The 18599-nt window shown below is 35.9% G+C and overlaps 1 protein-coding gene across 5 annotated transcripts in view; it reads right to left on the bottom strand.

The window, feature by feature from the left end:
* The window catches only part of SMARCA1 (SNF2 related chromatin remodeling ATPase 1), a 68923-nt gene that overhangs the window by 35626 nt on the left and 14698 nt on the right, over positions 1–18599 (bottom strand). For 3 of the 5 annotated variants that reach the window (XM_082446812.1, XM_082446810.1, XM_082446813.1), the window contains exons 8-17: positions 17325–17456; positions 16289–16357; positions 12520–12629; positions 11041–11267; positions 9794–9915; positions 6966–7001; positions 5893–6045; positions 3491–3623; positions 2435–2583; positions 133–252 (exon numbers count right to left, since the gene is read on the bottom strand). In XM_082446812.1, coding sequence (XP_082302938.1) covers positions 133–252; positions 2435–2583; positions 3491–3623; positions 5893–6045; positions 6966–7001; positions 9794–9915; positions 11041–11267; positions 12520–12629; positions 16289–16357; positions 17325–17456 — 1251 coding nt within the window. The remainder of the gene's footprint in view (positions 1–132; positions 253–2434; positions 2584–3490; positions 3624–5892; positions 6046–6965; positions 7002–9793; positions 9916–11040; positions 11268–12519; positions 12630–16288; positions 16358–17324; positions 17457–18599) is intronic. The other 2 variants (XM_082446814.1, XM_082446811.1) reach the window with 1 other exon arrangement.

Below are 18599 nucleotides of genomic sequence, written 5' to 3' on the forward strand. Positions count from 1 at the left end.
TTTGACATACATCACTTTCACTCTACAGCACAGTATTGTGATAGGTAAGTGCCAGTGTTTTGTTAAATATATAATTGTTACGGGAAGAAATGCTAATTTGAGAGAATCTAATGGTTAAGGGTAAAAAGTTACCTTCTGTTTTTCTCTATAATCTTCTCCTTCAAACTTGTACAAACTTTGTTCAGTGTCCATTCTAAAATTTCTCAGAGAAGACTCTCCCATTTTCTGCAAGCGTTCATTCATCTCTGCAGTCTAAAGTTGAATGCATTGAAATTAGAAAATTATCCCTGAATTACTTATAAAAATCTGTGGATTTTCTATCTTTTTAAAAGTCAGGTTTTGATATGAAATATGCAATCTGTTAATTTACAAAGTAATAATGCAATGTTAACATCAAACTTGAATATAAATTTAATTTGCCCCAAGTATTTTAAATACTTAAATGGTTCTTAAGTGTTCTCACTTAGGCTTTCTTTAAAATCTTTTGTCATTGAAAATGTAGCCATATTATAATTTCTGCTGCATAATATTAATGGGACACATGGCTAATGCTAAAACAAAGGCAAACTTGGATTAAACAACACATTTGCACACTAACATGAAACACAGTAACACAAGATTGTTCAAATTCCAACATATGACCTCAGATACATGAAAAGGTACTAAATATAACTAATCGTCAGGGAAATGCAAATCAAAGCTACAATGAGATATCACCTCACACCTGTTAGAATGGCCATCATCAAAAAGTCTACAAATAATAAATGCTGGAGAGGATGTGGAGAAAAGGGAACCCTCCTACACTGTTGGTGGGAATGTAAATTGGTTAAGGCAATGTAGAAAACAGTATGGAGGTTCCTCAAAAAATTAAAAATAGAGCTACCATATGATCCAGCAATTCCAAATTCCACTCCTGGGAATTTATTTGAAGGAAATGAAGACACTAACTTGAAAAGATACCTACCTGCACCCCCATGTTCGTTACAGCACTATTTACAATAGTCAAGACACGGAAACAACCTAAGTGTCCATCGATGGATGAATGGATAAAGAAAATGTGGTGTAAATGTATACAATGGAATATTACTCAGCCATTAAAGAGAAGGAAATCCTGCCATCTGCGACAGCGTGGATGGACCTTGAGGCTATTATGCTAAATGAAATAAGTCAGACAGAGAAAGAAAAATACCATATGATCTTACTGATATGTGGAATCTAAAAAAAAAGAAGACCTAACTCATAGACCCAGAGAACAGATTGGTTGGTTGCCAGAGGTGGGGGGGTGGGAAGTCAGTTATAAAATAAATAAGTCCTGGGGCTATAATATAAATGTATGGAGATATAGCCTCAGAAACAAAAAATAGTCTGAAAAGTAAATTCGACCAATTTGCAGGAAATACAGTAAATAAGTGAACATGGTAAAATACCCCGTGGGGATGGAATCAGCAAAATCTAGACTGTGAGCAACTCAAAAGGCAAACAATCCAGTTTCTTCACCAAATAAATTACACGGGAAATAATACATAAATAGAGGGAGAACCTACAGATTAAAAAAGATACACATGACGTATCAACCAGTGACAATGTATAGATCTTATATGCATTCTGATTTTTAAAAAAAGTTTTAAGAAAGCTTAGCTACTTCTGAGATAATTGGAAATTTGAATTATAACTGGATTTTTGATGTTAAAGAATTATTGGGGTTTTTCAGGTGGGACAATGCCATCATGATTATGTTTTTAAAGAGTTCTTATATTTTAGAAATACATAGTGAAATATTTATAGCTGAAATGATATGGCTGAGATTTGCTCCCAAATAAACCAGGAAGGGGGAAGATGAACTGGGGGTGTGAATGGGGCAGGACTGGTTGATGGTTGTTGGAAACGGGTGATAAGTACATGGGGGTTCATTACACTATTCTGTCTACTTTTGCTTATGTTTGAAATTATCCATAATAATTTGTGAAAAAAGGTAAATTCAACACAAAATTGCAATATTCTGAAACAGCTTATTATACTTTAACAAATAATGCTTTAATATTTTACAAAATGTTCACAAAAGTTTCAGTTGACACAATGTATCAGTAGATAATTTCTAATCCCATGCAAAAAAGTCACAAAAATGCAGTCCTGATACAAGTGATTAAACACAAAATTTTCTGGGCTTTTAAGTAGAGTAAATACCAATATTATAAGCATGAGATACAAGGTCACTCAGTTTTAAACTCTGGTTCTTACTCTTCTCACCAAAATTTAAACTAAAAAAAAAACCCTAAATTACCCCCGGATATAAATCTACAAATTCTTAGAACATGAATCATTTGAAACATGCAGTTTGAAACATGCATTTGAAACAACTCACTACAATAATCATGCTGAAATAAACTGATGTTAAAGCAATCCATCATGAAAACAAAATGCCATTTTAACTAACCTTCTTTTCCCCTCTTTCCAGAAGAGTTGTAATGTCTTCATCTGTCAGCTCACTTTCTTTAGAAGCAAAAACATGGGTGGCTCCATGACGTATCATTTGTAACATTTCCTCTTTTGCCATCTTGTTAGACTGCTGGTCAATAAGTCTTCCTGATAATAAAAATAAAAGTTGTATATATTCAATGATATTCCAGAGAAAGCATAGCATATTAGTTCTAATCAGAAACTAGTACATTTAAACATAAGTAAAACTTTATAACGGAAAATTAGTGAGCTTTAAAGTAATTTTTTAAATGAACAACCCTGCAAGTTTTTCTTCTACCATACCTTCTATTTCAATATGAATTTCCTTCTATAAAATTCAGTTAAAACATAGAAGGACAGAAACATTTTTTCATGTTCAAACTTCATTTCTCAGATCAAATTGTTCTGTATGAAAAGGCACCCTCTAATACATGTTTTAAAATTTTTAAACCAAACATTTTATCTGCTAAATAATACCAAGTACTTGAAAAGACATGCCACTGACATGCAACTATAAGCTAGTGATGTTCAAGTACCTATTCCATATACTGAATGCCAGGTTTCAAAATAGGCAGATTTAAATTAGCATTGTTTTTTTAATTTGACTTTTTTCTTTTACTAAGTTTGCAGATTTTGGTCAACTTTCATTAAAAGTAATCTCCGGGCTTCCCTGGTGGTGCAGTGGTTGAGAGTCCGCCTGCCAATGCAGGGGACACGGGTTCGAGCCCTGGTCTGGGAAGATCCCACATGCCGCGGAGCAACTGGGCCCGTGAGCCACAACTACTGAGCCTGCGCATCTGGAACCTGTGCTCCGCAACAAGAGAGGCCGCGATAGTGACAGGCCCGCGGACCGCGATGAAGAGTGGCCCCCGCTCGCCGCAACTGGAGAAAGCCCTTGCACAGAAACGAAGACCCAACACAGCCAAAAATAAATAAATAAATAAATAAATAAATAAAAGTAATCTCCTCTGAAGAAAATTGCCGGTGTTTTTCAAAAAAAAAAACACCTAATTCAGTTTACACATATAAATACCTTGTTGTATTACAATTGAGTCAAGTCTCAGTTTTATCTCAGCTCTTTCAACAATCCTTTCTTCAACGGTGTTGTCGGTGATGAGACGAAATACACGTACTGGCTTCTTCTGACCGATACGATGTGCCCGATCCTAGTAGAAAAAATCCTAATATAAGACATTGGGTATTCTGGATAAAATGTATGGTATAGCCAGCTTATGCCATAAAATTCTGAAAATAAAAATTAGTTCCTGCCACCTTTGAAACGAGGGTAAAGAATATTAAGAATATCTAGAGACCCCTGGGAACACAGAAATCTGCAAATATTCTGCCGTACCATTAATGGAAATTTCCAGAAGGACAACAGACAAAATCCCTTTAAGATGAGGACTAAAGAGAGCTGAAAGCTTCTGGATTAAGTTACTAAGTAACTTTAAGCCATTAAATACAAACATCTTCCACACTAGCAAGGAGTTTTTTAAGTGAGGGGCAAAGTAGTTAATAAGGGTTGCTTTGGTGGCAAAAGTCAGCTTTCTCTCATCAGCAAGCAGTTCTTTCTGTTTACTGAGGCAATTCAGGGATCTGTAGTAAAGGGTCATAAAAATTAATGGGCTATTAATACCCTTACTGTATGGTCTTGAACTGGTCCTATGGTTTACAGTTGGTAAAGGTGTGACAGGTGGCAAGTTCTGATAACATATAAACAGCTAGGGGGAGTGTTTTTGTTTTTTGTTGTTTTTTTTTTAAAACATCTTTTTTGGAGTATAATTGCTTTACAATGGTGTGTTAGTTTCTACTTTATAACAAAGTGAATCAGTTATACATATACATATGTCCCCACATCTCTTCCCTCTTTCGTCTCCCTCCCTCCCACCCTCCCTATCCCACCCCTCTAGGTGGTCACAAAGCACCAAGCTGATCTCCCTGTGCTATGCGGCTGCTTCCCACTAGCTCTCTATTTAACGTCTGGTAGTGTATGTATGTCCATGCCACTCTCTTACTTTGTCCCAGCTTACCCTTCCCCTTCCCCATATCCTCAAGTCCATTCTCTAGTAGGTCTGCATCTTTATTCCCGCCTTGCCCCTAGGTTCTTCATGACCTTTTTTTTTTTTTTTTTTTTTAGCAGCCACTATGGAGAACAGTATGGAGGTTCCTTAAAAAACTAAAAAGAGAACTACCATACGACCCAGCAATCCCACCACTGGGCATATACCCTGAGAAAACCATAATTCAAAGAGTCATGTACCACAATGTTCATTGCAGGGGGAGTGTTTTTAAAACACAAGAAGCGGCCAGGGCAAATAGGTGAAGGGAGGAGGCTGGTCGAGAAAAAAAAATCAAAGAAACAGGGTTCAAAACAGCCCTTGTACTAAATATAAAAACACTAGAGCCAGTAACAGTTTCAACACAGCACACTGAGAGAGAAAGCAACACCCCACACATATTTACATTTCAAACTCAAATCAGTAAATCGTGAAAGATCAGCTATCCTCTAACACTTTTAAGGAAATAAAGTGTTACCAGTAAGTTTTCCAGTTCAGTAACACTGTAACTTACTGGGGCTTACTCCTACTTAGTCACATCAAACATGCAGTTAGGTACCTAAAGCAGTAACAATTATGCCAAAGCATGTGGATTTTAAAATGTCCCAATGGTCAATATTTTCAATTCTCTATTATAAAAGAAAAGGGATGACTTCTAAGCTCTGCCTCATTGGCATATGACTTTAATCGTTTTCAAAGACAGTCAGTTGTCCCATAAATTCCGGGGATTTTGAATGCATAGCTATGTTGTATCTTTTTACTTCTGAAATTATATATATCTCAAAACTTGAGTCACAGTGACTCAAGTTGTAGCTCTAGTTCAATAAATGATACCATGATGAAAGGTAAAAAAAGCTCCCTGAATCTTTTTTAAACATAGAGTAGTTTCTGATGGTGTCCTTAGGCAGCAAATGTTTTCCTGGAATATATTCCTTTGTTACCTTTTTACCTTCTTGCCCCAATTGTTTTATAACAGAAATTAAAATCCTATCTCTCCCAATTTCAGTGCTAAGGATTTTAATATATTTAGTTGTTAAGGAAAATAATACTGAAAGACTAATTTTTAAACCCTTTTCATTAAAACATATGTATGTGCCCTCTTCAATATTTAGGAGTGGGAAAAAATGACATTTCTGTTTCATGATAAAAGCCAAAATCAACACACAAATGCTATAGTTGGGCTTGGGGTGTATTTGTTTTTGTTTTGTTTGTTTTTGCAATTAGCACAGCAACTTTGTTTTCCAGAAAAATCTATTTTAACATCTACAAAACCCCCCAAAGATTGTTGTTACCCTTTTATCATAAATTACCTTTGTGCTGTATAAATAATAGTTTTCTGAGCTAAGGTAAATTTCTGATATCATTAAAGATTACTAACCATAGCTTGTAGATCAACCTGTGGATTCCAGTCTGAGTCATATAGTATAACCACATCAGCACTTGCCAAGTTAATTCCAAGACCTCCAGCCCTGGTACTCAGCATAAAGATGAATTTGCTACTATTAGGAACATTAAAGGCCTCTATTGCTTCCTTTATTTAATTGACAGGAGATGGAAGAAAAAGAGAGAAAAATCAAATTATATTATCAGAGTCCTTAAGAAAGAAATAAACATTTTAACATGCATGCTCAAAACCCCACTTTGTAATATTCTTCCACCTTCAAAAATATTTAAGCATCTATCTATAAATTGTACTATGTGTACAGTAAAAAGTGTATTACATAACGTTCCTAATCTTTAGAAGCTTACATCAATAAAAAGAACAATCACAAAGACAAATTTAACTAAGCAAGTAATCAATCATTTAAATTATTTTAAAATAATAATAGTGAAAATGTTTTAATTGAGTGGGAGCTAAAATATATCTAGGGGGTAAAATGTCATATATCTCAACTTCATTCCCATTAATTTATGAAGAATTAATAAAGAAGGTATAGAAGACCAACCAAGAGAGATAAAAGTTTAGAAATGGGAATGAGAGCAACAGATAGAGGGGAAGGTAAGTAGATTTATTTCCATATGGTGAAAAGGAGCAAACAGGGAAGTAATGAGGAAAATCAGGAAAGTAATCCAGGGATATTCAGTGAAGAGTCTTAAAAATTAATAGGATGTTAATATCCTTACTATATAAAGATCTCATACAAATTAATTAGAAAGAAACACTAAGACCCCAATAGAAAAATGAGAAAAAAAAAGGACAGTACACAAAAGAACAAGTACGAATGGCTAATAAACACAAGAATAATGTTCAGTCTCACTAGTAATCAAATAAATGCAAATTAAAACAACATAATACCATTTTTTAAAGATTAAAAAAATGATATACTCAATGTTGACGAGGGGGCGGTGAGACGGGCACTCTCATACATTGCTGCTGGGAGTGTAAATTGGTACAACCTTTCTGGAAAGCAATTTGGCAATATGCATCAAGAGTCTTAAAAGTGTTCATACCCTTTGACCCAGTAATTCCACTTCTAGGAATTTATCCTAAGGAAATAATCAGAGATGGGCACAAAGATTTATGTATAAGGACTTTTACTTAAGCATTATTTATAATAGTGAAAAATTGGAAACAAACTGAATGATCAACAATAGGGGGATAAATTATTTATTGTATGTCCACAGGATGAAATATTACACTAAAATTATTTTTACAATGATATTTTTTACTGATATAGGAAAGTACAACATAATGTTGAGTAAAAAGTATCAGGATACTGAACTTCATATGTAGTGTATAGAGTATAATATTAATTATTTATATATTATATATGCATAAAAAGATTGGCCAGAAATACTTTTCTTCTCAAGATTTCCTTGGCAATCATATATTACTTTCATAATAACAAAATACAGGAAGTTCTATTTTTAAGGAATGGAATGGCATGGTCAAAAGTTGCAGACAGAGAAGGTGACTCTGCCGCAGTCCATACAGCATGTAGAGGGGGCAGTACAGAAAGCAGCATGGTGTAGTGAGAGGCAATTTGGTGTAGAGGAAATAGCAAAAACCTGGGCATGAATCATAACTCTACCATTTATTACACATGTGGTTCTCAGCAAGCATTTAACCTCTCTGAGACACAGTTTCAAGTGGAGAAAATTATGCCAATACTTTACTGGGCTGCTGGGAGAATTCAGCTGGAACTCTAAGTTGCCTAGCTCATAGTCGTTGCTTGACAAATGTTAGTTCCTTTCGCTATAAAAGTGAGGAGGCCAATACGTAAAGGTTACAGAAGCTAGCTGAATTTAGCTGTAGCAATGGAAAAAGGGCAAATCCGGCTGCTATTGAGAAAGAATTGCTTATTAACAGCTCGCAAACAAATCGAGTAAGGAATTAAAGGTAGTCTTCCCCTTCTTACTAGGAAAATAGATGAAATGCTTATCTGAACAGCAACATAATGGGAAGGCAGGACATTTCCAAAACAAAATTAACAGCTCTCACTTTGCTATATCTTTTTTTTTTTAAAGATTTGTTTTTGATGTGGACCGTTTTTAAAGTCTTCATTGAATTTGTTACAATATTGCTTCTATTTTATGTTTTGGATTTTTGGCTGCAAGGCATGTGGGATCTTAGCTCCCTAGCCAGGGATCGAACCCGCAGCCCCTGCATTGGAAGGCAAAGTCTCAACCACTGGACCACCAGGGAAGTCCCTCACTTTGCTATATCTAAAGTCAAAGCATGTGACTCAAAGTCTCTGAAGGGAGAACATTATCTAACATTTTAAGAAACCAGATAATTGGAGCATAATTAGGTAAAGTCCACATTATTCATGAGCAGAGAGATTAGACAGAAATGCAAATTGGCTCTTTGAGATCAGAAAGCACCTACTCTTCTGCCTTAGTATCATCTTCATTCCGGGAAGAAGGGCCATCTTGAATGGTACTATGCTTAATGTGGATCTGGAGAAATCCATTCCCAGGAATAAATCAGCAAAAGCCCAATAAAGCTTCAAGTTATCATTTCAGAGAGGGTAAAAGACTAAAGAGCAGGGAACAGTATAAGCTTTGAAACGTCCTCATTTTTAAATATTACCACAACTGTTTTCCCACAGTGGGTAGCAGGAAAACTCTTAATGTGAAAAGGGCCTGTGCTCCTGCTGTGGACACTATCGTACACTATGCCAGGTTTCACTAAGGAGGCACACAAGGGACAGAGTGCCCACTGCAGCTATGGAAGGAGAGGGACACAGGCTGAGAGTCTTTGTGGCCTGAGAAGGGGTCCTAGAGCTGAGAGGTGAAAAGGCCTGTGTGCACTTTCATGACCTGTGGGCTATACTGCACTACATAGTACAAAAACTCTGTTCATACATATTATATGCAGTGATCCTCACAACACTGTCAGGAAAACAGAAGCCTAAGCATTAATATTACCCTTATAATAAAGAGTCAAAGATACTGAGGCTCAGAGGATTAAATAGCTTGCACGCATAGTGGTGGAGTTGGTGTTAAGTTCAGGTCTTCTGAAACCAAGTTCAATGCATTTTCCACTATACCATGAAATCACGATCTCTGCCCAGAGCATGAGTATAGACTTAAAACAGAGGCCAAAGACAGAGCCCTGAAGGATCACAGAAAAGAGAAGATAAATTAGCAAAGCCCTCTCCCTCAAAAAATAAGTGCTTTAAAGGGCTTAAAATACATTAGACCCCTGACATTCATGAGAAATCATCTAAAATTCTTTAAGAATTTCCAAATTAGAGAAAAATACTGGGTGCTAGGCAGGCTTCCTCATTAGCTAAGTGACTCATTCCTGCACACCAACCTTTTAGTACTCCAAAATCCAAGTGCATAAGCTCCTACACCTATGTTGTCCATTTCAGTTGTACAAAATTTCTATAAGACTGAGATCATTCCCTTTACAAATTACTGTCTCATGAGTCTACGGTTGTTCATAAATTGAAACAATCTCAACTGTTAAACTCCATGAATGGCGAGGGTCTAATGTAGGAGGCAAATCAAGAAAAGAAAATGACATAGAATCAGGGGTCAAAGAGTAAACTGAGAAACAAGTAGTCAAAAGGCCAGAGACAGCAGTGATTACAGGAGGTAAGGATGTAATAGATAACTTAGGATGTCTTTGAAAACCTTGGAAAGAATGATTTGTAAAGAGCCAGTGTAATGGAAGCCCAGCTAAAGATCTCAAAGAGAGAGAGATGGTAGTGAGAAATTCAATGCACCTAGCTAAAGAAAAGGCCAAAGTTCAAAACTACCTAATGATTAAAAACATGGCTTAATTGAACTCTGATTTTTCAAGTCTTGTTTTATTTTCTCTTCCTCACCTCTCTTTCTTCATGTGGGGTTTGTCCATCCAGTCGACAATACTCGTAACCACGCCACATACAATAATCCTCCAAAATGTCCAGCAAGCGAGTCATCTGGCTAAAAATGAGAACCCTTGAACCTAAAACATTTCACCAAAAAAAACCAAGTTATTCATCTTGTGTAAAACTAACTTGAAAGTTACAAAAATAAAAGTAAACATCATATGCAATATAAATATATAGCATATGAACACTCCACTAACCACACACACACACACACACAAACACAAACACACACCTTCAACGATACTATACAGAAGTATGCATTTGTTGAGTTACACATTTTTAAGGTCTTCAAAATCCTCCACGCATATTGAGATGATTTAAAATCTGCCCTTACTAGAAATAGAGACACAGATGTAGAGAACAAACATACGGACACCAAGAGGGGGGAAGTGGTGGGTTGAATTGGGAGATTGGGATTGACATATATACACTAATATGTATAAAACAGATAACTAATAAGAACCTTCTGTATAAAAAAATAAATAAAATAAAATTTAAATGATAAAAAAATAAAAATAAATTTTAAAAATAATAAATAAATAAAATAAAATCTGCCTTTACTCCATCCTGAGGATGTTTCTAGTCTCTCATCCTCAGTAGATACACCCCCATACTGCTTCCAAGCGTCTCTTCCTAACATACAAGTCTGATCACATCACTCTCCACAGCCAAATTTTCTATGACCACCCCCATCACCTTCAAAATAGTCCAAACTCCTTAAATCATAGTGTAAAAGGCCTTTTGTAATGGCCCCATCCATCTTCCCAGACTCATCCACTGCCACTCTACCCAGATACCACAAGCTCCACATTCCCTTCTTTCACATCTCTGCTTCACTGAAGATGCGGAACACCCTTCCCTTCCTTTTCCTCATGGTTTACTCCTACACATTCTCCCGTGCTCACCTCAAACGTCATCTTTGTGAAGACTTCCCCAACTCCCAATCTCTCAGCATATCACAGCACTATCACAATGACCTGCAACTATTCCCCCTCGCTGTACTGTGAGCATCTACAAGGCAAGGACTGTTGTCTTGTGCATCTTTGCATACCCAGCCCATAGGACAATTCCTGACAAACAGTAAATACTCAACAATGTGTGCTGAACAAGTGAATGAATGAATGACAAATGATTATGCAAAATGTTATTCATATACAATATTAAGTTACTTCACATTAATTTGAAGATTTGTAACTCACCCTGTTCTTTGAGTTTGGCCAACAGTTTATCAAGAACTACCATTTTACCACTGTTGCTAACAATGTGCTCATCTGTGGTATATGGTGGACCAGGTTCAGCACCATCAAACAGGTAAGGATGATTACAGCACTTTCGAAGCTGCATCAGAATGTTTAAGAGCCGCATTTTGTCCATTTTGCCAGCAGAGTTTAGAACATCAATATCTTTCATCAGGATTTTTGTATACCTAAAATTTTAAACTATAATTAATCATCGACTATTATAAAGGCTTAATGCCATCAAGAAATGTCCCTTTGGAAAAAAAATTAATGTCCCTTTGGTGATCTGCTTAGATTCCTATTTAAAGAAAAACAAAAAGATTTGATTTGAGACTAAATTTGATCAGCAAAACCAAAAAATAGTGAAGATCTGAATATTTTAACTTGTATGTTGCCTGTAAACCTATTTCCTCCTGCTTTATCCATTGCTAAAAATTGCCATCAGCTGATAACAATTCAGACAACTACATCTGAATATTTGCTGAAAGTTGGTATCTGGCTTTTACTTGTTTGAGCTAAAAACAATTGCAATTTCTTATACCTGTCTTCATAGGTCATTTTTTTCTGATCCTATAAACATTTTTATTGTCTTTTCTAGACCTTCACCCAGGAGAAAACAGACCTACGTATCCACCTGGACAGTAATAATATTTAATTATAACGACAGCCAACTTGTACTGAGTGCAAGTGCCAGGTATATGAATCATCTTGTTAAATCTTCACAACTCCAAGATAAGTACTAGGGTCACTGCCATTTTACAGATGGAAATTCAGGCAGCTAAAAGAAGTGAAACAATTTATTCAGAGCCACAGAAAGGGACAAAGCGAGGGTTTGATCTTAACGTCTGAGTCCAGAGAAATATACTCTTTACAAGTACTCTATACTGGCTTCAATAATAGAGAAGTCACTGTATATTATAAATTATCTAATTTTATTTATATAAGCAACATTTTGCTTCTCTTAGTAGCATTATTACATTATTAACATGTTTAATTTTATCTAATTTATGATTCCTTGTGACTCCTCTTGTCAATTTCCTGCTCTGCTTGTATTTATCAATACAAGCTTGCTTTTTTCATTGATGGAAAAAGCAAGAATAACTAATGTGCCAGTGACATTATCCCCTTTAACCCTAACATCCTTATAAGTAAGTATTATTATCCCCATTTTACAGAAGGGAAACTGAGATTACATAACTTGTCCAAGCTAAATAGCTATTAAGAGGCAAAGCACTGACTCAAACACAGGTCTATAGACTCGAAGACCCATGCCCTTTCCTAAAGGTTAAATAAAATACTCATCAATTTTCTATTAAAATATCTGAACTACTTAACTTGGCATTTAAACATAAAAATGTAATTTTTGAACTAAAGGCACAACTGAACCACTACAAAGCTAATTTTTAATAAATAAATTCTAATGGAAATAAAATAGCTCACCATTCTCGCTGCATTTTACTCAATCCCAAGTAAATCTTGATTTCTTTTTTAGGAGGCAGGCTCTTCTCTACATCAGTTTTTATACGTCGTAACAAAAATGGTTTTAAAACCTAAAAAGTGAGAGTTTTTATAAAAGTTTATAAAACATTCAATATTATAAACCATTTATTTCATTGACAACACCCTAATGTGAAATTTACTTCCCACTGTATAATCTGAAAAACACTACCAACACCAGTTGCCAACTTTCTTGGTAAAAAAGAACCAAGTAATGGCCCATTAGAGACTCAGAATAGGGGACCTAAATTAGACATTCATGATTTGATGGCAGAAAAGACATTAAAAATTAAGACAATAAGATTATTGACTATTGAAAAAGTACAAAATATCCTTTTTTTAAAAATCTGCTGTCATACAATATTTTTAAACCTGAGAGGAAATCTGAGGTCAGAGTATGGATCCAAGAGTCTCTAAAAGTGAAACAAAAATTCAAGCCATTTAAAAATGGTTAAATATATGAATGAGGAAAAAATGGTTCAATGTTAAGGAAGATACGAATGAAAAGAGAAAAAAACATGAAATAATCAGTATATACCTGCAAGGCAAATTCTATCACAAGAAAAAAAAAATCTCTACAGGACCTGCAATGTGCCAAATACTACGCCATGAACTTGATAGAGTATTAAATCCTTACAATAAATCTTTGAGGGAAAGGCAATTATTTCAATTTTAGTAACGTCACCAAAGTCACCTTGCTAGTAAGTGGTAGAAGCAGAAATCAAACCCAGATCAGGCTGATTCTACATCCAGCTCAGTCCCTGATTAGCTGTTGTGAGCTGGGCAAGTTCTTTAACTTTTCCAAACCTGTTTCCTCATCCATTCATCCAAAACATATAGATTTATGGTATATATGTATGCCAAGCATTTTTAAATGGGGATAAAGATACCTATTTTCAAGGCTGCTGTGACAATTTGTGGTAGTACATGTGTAGAGCTTAACCACAGTAGACATCAGTAAACTGTGGCTATTATTACTAGAGATCCATGGGAGGTAAGGAAAAGGGAAGTGTAAAAGAAGACTTCTGGTTTCCTGCTTGGGCCTCTTAAATTTGTCTAAGTGGCATTTTTAAGAGTTTCAACTGCCTGTGAGACATTTAGGCAGAAGACTCAGAAGGCAGTGGGATATGTAAGTTTAGAGCTTAGGAGAGAGACAAGGAGAGAGAAATTTGGGAGTTACAAGTATAGAGGTGGTAGCTGAAACTATGGGAGTGAACCCCCAGGGAGAGCACAAATGAAAAAGGAAGACAAAGACAAAGCCCTACAAAACACTAAACTTTCAGAGACAGAGAAAGAAAAGCCCATGATGGGGACTGAAAAGAATAGCCAAAGAGGTAAGAGAAAATCCATCCCATACCCCAGACACTAAACAGAAAGCTCTTAAAGCAGGAGTGGTTAGCGGTACTAAATATTACAGAGATGCTAGGGCACTGACCAAAAGGTATACCCTGAACTAAGTAACTGAAAAATCACAAACACTTGTGAGGTAAGTTTCAATTGTATTTAATGGATAAAAGCTAGTGGTCAATGGATTCAGGAGTGAATAGGACCCACCAGAGACAGAGTAAACATTCCCCAGAGTTGACCAAGTTCGTGCTATCAGAGGCCCAGCTGTACTACAACTTGTGTTACAAGATTCTTGGAAGATTTGTCTTCTACTCCTCTGCATTCTTACAATAAATTCCCTATTACATAAGGTCATTTGTTTCTGGACTTGTTCTGTTTAACTCTAAATAAATATTTACATAAAGTATGATGACTGTTGGGGCTTCAAGTCAATAAATGTTTAATGAGCAGTTACTCTGGACCAGGCACACAGGGCACAATGTGGTGGAAAATAGACAGGGTCTCTGCCACATCAAGTTTACATTTTTCCAGGGTAGGGGGAGAGAGGGAGAAGTGGACAATACATGGGGTTTTTTTTTAGTATTATTTGTAAAGAGAGATTGAGACTCTCGTTAAAAACAGCAGACAAAAAATAGCAAATGCATCTATACCCACTTCCTCACAAAACTCCACTAAGCCAATTAAAATTATAGGTGTACATTTTAAAAAAGAGTGAATAGGGACTTCCCTGGAGGTCCAGTGGTTGAGACTCCACGCTTCCAGTGCAGGGGGCAGGGGTTTGATCACTGGTCGAGAACTAATATCCCACATGCCGCATGGTGTGGCCAAAAAAAAAAAAAAAAAAAAGAGCAAATAGGAGATTTGGTGGTGGAGATAGAGGGGATAAACTAAACTTTCAAATAGCTTAGCCATCAAGGTAATAAACCAGAATCAGAGCTCGAGAAGGACAAAGTGTTGAGGGAGTACTGTTCTGTGTATGTGAGGTGGGGGCATCTAAGTGTGGGTTAGGATTTAATAAGGGAGATAATTAAGCATATTTACATGTTGAAGGAAAAGAGCCAACATGGAAGGAGAGGTAGAAAATTCAGTCAATAAAAAGGATAAATCAAGGGGAAAAGTCCATAAGGAAACAGGAAAAGATGAGATCCAGGGTTCACGTTGGAACAATTAGCCATTGCTGGGAGAAAGAAGACCTCTTCCACTCAAACAGGGGTAACACAGATGCAGATATCCTTGGAAGATGGATATCCTTGAAGGAGTTCCTACCTAATGTCTTCTATTTTCTCTTTGAGAAAGGAATGATGGTACTTGGTACTTGCTGAGAAAGGAATGATGGTACTTGGTACTTGCTGAGAAAGGAGGAGGGCAGGGAACACCTGGGTTAGAGGTCTTGGGGAGACCGGGGAAAGTCTGAAATAGCTGTTCTAGGAAATGAGAAAGAATGCTGAAGAAGGCCATGTTGAAGGATCACCAACATCATCAAATCCCAGCTTATGTTAGGGAACATGAAACTGTAGTGGCTCCAACCTGTACAGTGGGTGTAATCTTCTTTATCAGTGTTGAGCAGCCCCAGTACAGAGCAGGTCACTCTGCTAGTAAGTGGTAGAAGCAGAATTCAAACCCATAGGACAGAGACACAGTTACATAATTCCAGTTTAGGGCTTTTAGGGCAGAAATGGCAGATCAAGAGAGCAAGGGAGTTTGAGATATTGGCAAAAAAAAAGTGGTTCAAGTGATAGAAAATGGGCTCATTGCTGGATACAGAAAATGTAACAGAAATGGTCTGACAGATGGGGGTAAAGCAGGGGTCCAGGCACTGGATATCTCTGTGAGATAACAGGACAGGTACAAATGGAATAATATGAGTGAAAGAGAAGGATACAAGAAGCTGTTAACAAAGAAGGGAAAACTGGTGTTCAATGAATGTGAGGGGGTCACCTGGTAATGAATAGATGACAGATAAAAGAATGGACGGAGGATGGACTTGCAAGATAACTTGAGCCTCAAAGGAAGAGTTTTACACGTGACAGTGGAGAAGCAATGGTTTTGAAATGGCATTGAGGAACTAGGAGAATACTGATGCAATCTCAAGGACCTGTGGGGTACGGGAGAGTGAACAGCCTCTATGGGAGAGAACCACATTATCCAGGGGAGAGAGCCAAAGCAAAAGAGCTGTTCCATAGAGAAGCTGAGGATATAGTAGGAGTTTGCCTCCCAAAGAGGCTATTAAAAAAGTTGAGAGGGAAAAACACTGAGACTGAGCCCAGAAGCAAATCCACAAGTTCAAATAGATTCTATAGCAGCTTGTTTTCTAACTCAGTTATATATATATAATTACTAAATTTTCCTGTCTGCTATTACTTACTGCATGAAGTCTTTCCACAAGTTTTTGATCACCAAGGCAATTTTTAGTGTCAAACCAAGAATCAAAGTCCTGTGGAGGGGTGAAAATTCTGCAGTAAGTGCACAGTTGTTTTTTTTAATAAATTCAGTATTCTATAAATTCTTATACAACTCATATAGCAATAATTCATTTTAAAAGCACTGTCAAAAATATGTTAACTGTGATGGCCAATATTATTTACTTTGAAAACAGATAAAATACTGGAGCAGTTAACAAAATTTGAACCGCATTATAGAGGCACTCCATCAGCAGTTTTTCCTTAAAAAGCTTTCATTAGGCTTCCCCATACCATAGTAGCATTATATCCAGTTAAAAGGAGTAGGAATAAGAATAAAAAATCGAAAACATGCTAATGAAAATGTTAATCAAACAGTAAAAATGAACAAAAGCAAGATAAGGTATACAAACCAATAGATAGCTGAACTTGGTACTTTTTATTATCAATTAATATCAGTAATGAGGAAAATCAAGCTCCAAACTCCTTAAATCATTCAATTCTGTTTGCTGCACTAGCATAACCTTGTGTTAATGATAAAAACAGTATAAATCATACATTTACAAAATATGTTGCTTTTCACATCACATATTATAAACTCTTTAGTACTCACCAAATGTTAATACCTGCAATAATTAAAGATTATTTCAATGACTCCACCTGCCAAACTAGTATGCAGAAAACCCTTCCAATTTAATTAAAAGAAAATTTAGAAAGCACTATTCTGAACTCAGTCTACCTTATGTCATAAGTTGTGGTAGCAATGTTATTATATAGGCAAAGTTTAACAGGCAGGATAATCTCAAAGAAAAGAAACATTATTTCTCTAAATATCCCTGTTTGAAAAAATTTCTAGTTAAGAGCACCTTTCTGAGAAAATCAAAACACAAATAAAGAATTACAAGTGAAAAAGAACTATCAATTTCAATCTACATTCTATGCTTTGAAAACAGATGTCTGTGAACACAAGAAAATTACACTTAAAACGTATGACAAACTTACATCTGCAGAATTAAAGACATCAGGCAATAAAAAGTTGAGTAGTGCCCAGAGTTCATGCAGGTTATTCTGCAAAGGTGTTCCAGTTAGGAGCAAGCGGTTAGTTGACTTGAACTCACGAACAATCTCTGAAAGCTAGAAAAAGAATAGTTATGTCAACATTGTTTTATTTATTAGAATGTTCATCAGTTCTTCATCCAACCCAATACATTTTTTGAATAAAATAAAACTTGAAAATTAATTTTCTGTGGCAAAATATCCTGGTTCAGGTGACATTGCCACAGTGAAGCACAACTGAACAAAATATTCTAGGCATTTCTACACTTACAAGAATGCAGATCACAGTCACACCTGAGACCGTTCCCCCACTTTAAAAAATTTATTTTTTCCACTTTGGGTCCACAGAAACAGTCAGAACTCTATGGAATTCAGGCTAGTCACTTTATACAACAGTATCGCCTTCTCCCTGCCAATCATGTTCATCCACCATGCCTAGCCAACTTCTAACTTGGCCTGGTCACAATTTTTAAGCACCACACTTGAGCCCATTTTCCCCGAATATCTTATATTAACTTTCTAAATATAAAACCACAAAAATTAAAGCAGAAAAAGTATAAAAGAACAGTAATCTTATCAATAAAAATGCACATTTTTATAGTGCTCTTAAATTAACAATTATTCTCTAACATGCGTCCTCTTATCGGGTATTAACTCTAATTTGAAAAGCACCACCTGGTGATTTTGCTTCAGTTGTGTCCCTGGTTCTCCCAAAGCAGCCCAGTGATCCAAAGAGAGGTTCATCATAATAATTGACGCTTTTCCTACTGTTGATGGAGTTGAATGGCAAGAAATGTTGGTATTTTTCAATGTTAACACCACACTCTAATTCACACAAGTCAGAAAATTCTAGGAAATGATTTTTTCTAATCCATATGAATACACGTAAGGTAGCTCCTCAAAAATAAACCAATGCAAATGACATTTATACACCAAATATTGCCAAAATATTAAAATACTGTAGCATAACAGAGTTACTTAGGCTGCAACAGTTATAGCAAATGAACACCTAATTTTCTTTACATAAAAACTGGGCTCAATTTTCATTTGTCTTATATTCAATCATTTAAACTTCAAAATCATTTTAAAAACTGATTTTCATTCACATTCTGTGAATAAAATCACAATCTTCTATCACTTTTTAAATTCTGAATACAGAGAAGTAAACAAACAGAAATGGTAGTTAAAAGAAAACTTTAATAAAGATGTTGAGAACTAGCT

Source organism: Balaenoptera physalus (assembly GCF_965194825.1).
Source record: "Balaenoptera physalus genome assembly, chromosome: X".
NCBI classification, from domain to species: domain Eukaryota; kingdom Metazoa; phylum Chordata; class Mammalia; order Artiodactyla; family Balaenopteridae; genus Balaenoptera; species Balaenoptera physalus.